At 45.6% G+C, this 6,705-nt stretch overlaps 2 protein-coding genes across 2 annotated transcripts in view; both read right to left on the reverse strand.

The window, feature by feature from the left end:
• LOC130571672 (lysyl oxidase homolog 4) overlaps positions 1-5,054 on the reverse strand; it is an 11,419-nt gene extending 6,365 nt beyond the window's left edge. The window contains exons 1-8 of the mRNA XM_057362793.1: positions 4,970-5,054; positions 4,316-4,574; positions 3,685-4,229; positions 3,381-3,595; positions 1,437-1,475; positions 1,144-1,354; positions 772-1,035; positions 410-466 (exon numbers count right to left, since the gene is read on the reverse strand). Of these exons, the coding sequence (XP_057218776.1) occupies positions 410-466; positions 772-1,035; positions 1,144-1,354; positions 1,437-1,475; positions 3,381-3,595; positions 3,685-4,229; positions 4,316-4,574; positions 4,970-5,023 (1,644 nt within the window). The 5' untranslated portion in view covers positions 5,024-5,054. The remainder of the gene's footprint in view (positions 1-409; positions 467-771; positions 1,036-1,143; positions 1,355-1,436; positions 1,476-3,380; positions 3,596-3,684; positions 4,230-4,315; positions 4,575-4,969) is intronic.
• The window catches only part of LOC130571126 (uncharacterized), a 155,984-nt gene that overhangs the window by 47,621 nt on the left and 101,658 nt on the right, over positions 1-6,705 (reverse strand). The window lies entirely within an intron of this gene.

Genomic DNA, 6,705 nt, shown 5'->3' on the forward strand with positions numbered 1-6,705 from the left:
GTGTGTGTGTGTGTGTGTGTGTGTGTGTGTGTGTGTGTGTGTGTGTGTGTGTGTGTGTTTGATGTTCCACATCTTAACATCTGTGTCTCTCTTTTGCACCGCCTTCGGTTCACCGGCTAGAAATACTTCTTCATACAGTTGTGTTTGTGTTTACAGTTGTGTTTGGCAGAAAAGCCAGCAACTGGCCAGATCACAAGACAAACCTGCGCAGATGCATGCGGTGCAGACGTGCCTGTGATGTGGACGGTTTTTCAAACGACACTCATTTAATAGATGAAAATAGCAGCGGCCTGGAAACTTGTGTATGTATAGACACATCTCCCTGTAATTTGTGTAGTTAGGTTATGATGTCATCACGAGAGACGCTACCCATCACCCCACACTGTCATCAAGCTGAGGTGTAATTCACCTGAATCAGCCGCAGAACACACGTCAGACTCTCATGCGGGTTCCTTGTGTTCTGCAGCTGATTGGAAATGAAAATCGAGAGCACAAAAAACGGAAAGTGAACCGAAGGAAAAGGCACGAGGTCTTCTGCTTTGATCTTAAATGAGTTTCCGGTGGAGTGATGAGGGATCAGGAAAGATCCGATCAGATCAGACGCACGCACAACGCCTCCAGAGAGTCTGTTTAGGCTACATCACAATCTCCATGAATCACACAACAGGATTAGTTTTTATAAATGTGACGCTGCCTGTGAAAAGTCATTTTCTGCATAAAATGATCACATACATAAAGAACATTCCGTGGAAATATAATCTTGATATGAACCATGTCAAAGATTAAACTGAATGATTCAAAGAAATTGATGTCTGGTTTGAGTTCAAAAAGATGTCCATGTGTGCAGGAGTGACCTTGACCCGTGTGTGCTCCTCTGAGAGCGTCTCTGGCCGAGCCGAAGCCTAGTTCTCTACACACCACACTGGCTGCAGACACATCCCACAGATGATCACACACCGTACCCCATTTGCCCTCTCTGAGCACCTCCACCCGACCCTCGCCCACACGAGCCCCCGCTTTCAGACGCACCGCCACCTGCACGAAACACATGTATGCACTCTGAGACATCTCACATAGATGTTAGAGCATGAGCGGATTCATCGGATTATGAAGATCACTGAATGCGAATGTTTGGGTTTTTACATTCAGAGTGGGCGGGGCTTGTGGCTGGCCAGAGGCGGAGAATCTGGAGAACTGAGGTCCGGGTATGCAGCGCACCACCGCATGCATGCCACCGCTGCAGGGAACGTCAGTGCGCGGGACAGAGAGACGAACGTGACACCGTGCCAACGAAACCTCCGTCCCTGAACACCGAACCCTCTCCACCCAAAAACTCTTCTTACCGACCGCAGACCTGCAGGCACACACACACGGACAGAATACAGACGGACGTCTCAAACTCATCCGCTCAAAATAAACTCTAAATGAAACGTTACCGTGTGGCTGAGTCCTCCCTCTTTGATTCCCACAGTTTCCTGTACAGGAGGAAGAAACACAAACCATCAAACAACAGAAACATTTGAAACTCAATAAGCAGACGTCTAGGAACCAAATGTCATGTTTGTGTTTCATGTGTCTATATGAAGAGTTTGCAGTTAGATGACAGAGGATCTCACATATGCTGCCAGAGGTCCATTTCAAATAAACACCCTGACGACTTTCTGCTGGTTTTGTGGTCCTCAGACAAACACAAAGAGATCCCAATGTTCTCCAGTCTTCTTTTCTTTTTCTACACATATATGTCAGGCTTCAGCCGAGCACAGCTTCATGTGGAGGACATGCATGAAGAGGAGGTGAAACCGGCCGTTGTTTGGTCCAAAATGGCTGTAAAACCAGCAGGAATATTCTTTCTCATGTTTACTTTCTGAGGAAAACCACACGCTTGTCTAATATCTGTCTGGAATCCCCCAAATCACAATATTTACACAAAATCCCACAAAGAATGAAGGAGTGTGTTTGCTTCAGCGGAAGAATGAAAAAACCTTCAGATGCATGAACATATGATTGAAAAGGATCCACAGCTAACAGCTTCTCAGTAAATTCAGGGAATACATCAATCGTCAGAACAGAAACAGATTAAGATCATACAATGATCAATAAACTCTTCAATAAAATCTGAAACAATTAAGATTTGGACGATCCAGAAGAAATCCAACAAGATTCTCTGTGAGAAAATAAACCAAAAGCTGTGTGTTTCTTCCAACTACATTTGCAACATTAGTATGTGTGACAGGTACAAGCATTACTGCACCGCATCACATCAAAAATATATTTTCTCTCACAATGAATCAGTTGAAGTGAAACAACAGAGAGAAACTATTGAGTCACATGGGTGGAGTCATGAACCTACAGACAGAAACTAATCACTCAGTGTGTGTGAGGTGAGACAGTGACATGACATCAGTTCTTGAGAGAATAGAGGTGAGATGGCCTCTGAATATTACAGTCATGATATTCACATCAGCTGTTGTCTTGTTGTGACTAGAAAAGAAAAGGAAAGTGTTTCCGGCACACCCCACGGTGCAACGCGACCTCACCATCCAACTTGGCAATACCACAATCGCTCCTTCCAAAACAGCCAGGAACCTCGGAGTCATATTTGATGGACAGCTGTCCTTCAACGATCACATTGCAAAGACAACGCGGTCATGCCGATATGCCTTATTCTACGTGAGAAAGGTTAGACCCTATCTCACTGAGCATGCGGCACGACTCCTTGTCCAGGCCCCGGTAATCTCAAGGTTGGACTACTGCGATGCTCTCCTTGCTGGTCTTACTGCAAAGGCTATCGGGCAACTCCAGCTGGTTCGGTACGCAGCAGCACGCCTCGTCTTCCAACAGCCCAAAAGGGCTCATGCGACGTCCCTTTTCAGCTCTCTCCACTGGCTACCGGATGACGCCCGTATCAGATTTAAGTCACTAATGCTTGCCTACAGGACTATCACTGGATCTGCACCGGCATAGTTTCACACCCTCCTACACCCCATCAAGATCCCTGCGTTCAGCAAACCAGCGGCGTCTTGTATTGCCTTCTCGTAAGGGCGGTAAATCGCTTTCCCGCTCTTTGTCCTTCACAACTCCTTCCTGGTGGAACACTCTTCCAAACTCGGTCCGGTCAACCACATCTCTCACAACACTCAAAAGACGACTTCAAACCCATCTCTTCTGTGAACACTTCACAGAAAAAAAAACTAACCTTCTCTCTTCCTCTCAACTGGTATTGGTCTGGCTTTTGTTGAAACTAGTAACTTTGTATTAGCACCTGTTGTATTATTGCTCCTGTATGACATTATTGCTCCCTGAACACACACACACACGCACACACCATTTCTGCCATCATTTCTCAACATCTGATTGTCATAAAACACCAAATGACTCACCGATACACACGCGTGTCCAAATGTCCAGCTGAAGGAAATCCCAGCATTCCACAAACCACCGTACTGCTGCTGTGATCCCAGCCCAAACTGCACACCTGTCTCCATTTCCCAGCATGCTTCACTTCCACCACACCCTCTGTTATCATATCAGAGTCTTCAGCGCTGGACAGAACGGCTCGTAGACGCACGTCATCCAGTCTGATCCCTGCAGCAGTCTTCAAGAGGAAAATCAAACTATACATGAAACTGTACATGTGCACACGTTTATTCTGACATTATTACTATGTATAATCCCCCGTCCAACCTGTTCATCAAGGTCACTGAAGTCCACATCCATCCTGTTACTGTCCACAGTCTGAGGTTGAGTTGGGTGTGCCGGTGTCTCGTGATGTCGAGCACTCTGACCGGCCGGTGGAGGGATCACTTCTGTTGTCCGTCTATATGCCGCCCTGTTGTGCAGAAAATCCGGCAGCTGATGTCCTCTGGGCAGAGAGTTCTCATATCCGCGGGTCACGGCGGCGCTTTCCTGCCCGTTCCTGCGCAGTTGAATGCGATGGCCGTGTATATGGGGCGAGGACGGGCCCTGACTGCTGCGCCGGAGGGCGATTTCATGGCCTCGCGAGCGGGCAGAGGCGGCGGGCCGCTGGACGGGTGGGATGGGGTTTGAGGTCTGAGGTGGGGCTGAATCATGATACCGCGGGATGTCACCCTGCTGGGGTTGGTCTGAACTGCAAATGACACCCAGATCTTCTGCGTGGGTACAATCGCTCACACCCCAACCGTTCGATCGACAGTCTGACAAAGAGCTCTCGGTGCCCAGACATAAGACATTATCCAACCAGATGGGACCTACAGACAAAACCATCGTTAACGGAACAGATGATGCGTAAAAAGATGAGATAATGTTGGTATTTGTATCATTAAAGCACTCTTACCGTGACCCTGACCGAACTCAGCGCTGTGAGCCCACGTGACCCCGCGAGAGAAACCCAGCTCACGACACACGACGTGAGGAACATTAATGTTCACCTCATCATCACACACGGATCCCCACACGCCGTCATGAAAGACCTCCACACGACCCTCCAGATTACTCCTCCCGCCCACCAGACGCACCTGAAAACCTGGGAGCGCGAGTGTAAGCGGAGACACCAGGACACCGAGAACCATCAGCTGAACAATCATCTCCATCTTCTAAGTTCCGAGATCCAAAAGAGAAGAAAAAGCACTTACAATCACCTGATGTATGAACTAAAGCCCGGCTTGTTTTGTGTCAAGATGCAAACCAGTGATGTTTTCTTCTGAGGCATTTTACATAAGCGACTTAAATATCCTCATTTAAATCAGGCATAGTCCTAGCTTAAGATAACAAGATGGGTGCAGAGGGGTGCGCTGACAACACAAACACACAATTCTATACTAGTACAGCACAGTAAAATCACTGTAACCCAACCAGACAAACAACCATAAACTCAGATTAATGACTGAAATAATCCATTTTTGAAAAGGAGCAAAACACAGAAAATTGTCTGTGAACAATAAAACAACATTAAATCAATGTGATGAATACAGAAAAACTTCAAACTCACCTGACAAACAGACTCGTATGCGTTCAGACAAGAGCCAGAGAAAGTGAGACACATACACTGAGTGAGAGAGAGAGAGAGAGAGAGAGAGAGAAGGAGAGAGAGAGGGCAGAGAGGGAGGAGAGACAGAGAAGACGAGAGAGACAGAGAGAAGAGAGAAGAAGACGAAGAGAGAGCAGAGAGGAGAGACGAGAGAAGAGAGAGAAGAGAGAGAGAGACGAGAGAGAGAGAGAGAGAGAGAGAGAGACAGAGAGAGAAGAGACAGAGAGAGAGAGAGAGGAGAGAAGAGAAGAGAGAGAGAGAGAGAGAGAGAGAGAGAGGAGAGAGAGAAGAGAAGAGAGAGAGAGGAGAGAGAGAGAGAGAGAGAGAGAGAGAGAGGAGAGAGAGAGAGAGAGAGAGAGCAGAGAAGAGAGCACCAGTGCACCAAGCGAGAGAGATTCAGAGAGAGAGAGACACGAGAGAGAGAGAGGAGAGACGAGAGAAGACGAGAAGATGAGCAGAGAGAGGGGGAGAGAGAGAGAGAGAGAGAGAGAGAGAGAGAGAGAGAGAGAGAGAGAGAGAGAGAGAGAGAGAGAGGCACACACAGTGCACACACACAGCGATAGAGATTCAGAGAGAGAAACTTTATTCCTGGTTTATGTAACTTGAATCATTTTATAAAGTGTACTCATAAAACGAGGTCTGTCTGAAATCTCTCAGTGATAATATTACTATGATCATGTGTCTTTCTGTAAAACATTATTAGATACTGGAAACACCCTAACAACCACATAGCAACAGACTGTAAACCTCAGTAAAGCAGTCGAGGGCGAGAGTCCGTCAGGATCTCTCTCTGAAGTTCAGGAGGGATTCCACACCCAGAAGAAAAGAAATAAACAGACAAACCACACGTCATATTCTCACAGCTGATCACTGACATCACTCATTAAACGTCAAGCCACAGACACACTATTTATAAATCCACTTCTGTCTTTGATGTTCTATTCAGAAATCATGTCTTCATGTGATTTTCAGCTGCACACGCGTGTTTTTATACTGATGCTCAACCACAATATAAAGACATTTGAGTGTTTTTAACTGTAAACACGCCACCCACAGCGAACCACTTCAGCCTCTGAAACAACCTCAGATATTATGATGCACAGACAACCGTTGCTATGACAACACAAATTTAATGAGCCCCATATAGAACAAACAAACAACAACAAAAAAAACATCTGAGACCCATTAAAAATAACATCAGACAAAATAAATAGTTATTACATTATGATGAAAGACAAATATTCACTACATGTCTTCACAGGGATGCCGTAGAATAAAATCATGCCGTTCTTAACTCCTAATAGACGCTTTCAGCAGAAACAACATAATCAAGTGTTATGTGCCCCAAACCTAACTTACGGTAGACCTTTGCAAAGAACCCATAACTGTTCATTAGTTTTAGTTTAATGTAATACAATCAATAAACAAAAAAATATTATAAATCCATTATAAAATAAGTTGTTCTAGTAGTAGTTTATTCATCCCTTAGGAAATTTGGTTTACGCAGATTCCGCACATCACATTAATACTCTCAACTTTATTTATATGGCGCTTTTTACAATTTTCATTGTTACAAAGCAGCTGTACATGAGACATATTGACTATAAGCAAAACAAACAAAGCACGCACACACACGCACACACACACACACACACACACACACACACACACACACACACACACACACACACACACAC

Source organism: Triplophysa rosa, linkage group LG20, assembly GCF_024868665.1.
Source record: "Triplophysa rosa linkage group LG20, Trosa_1v2, whole genome shotgun sequence".
Classification (NCBI taxonomy): Eukaryota; Metazoa; Chordata; class Actinopteri; order Cypriniformes; family Nemacheilidae; genus Triplophysa; species Triplophysa rosa.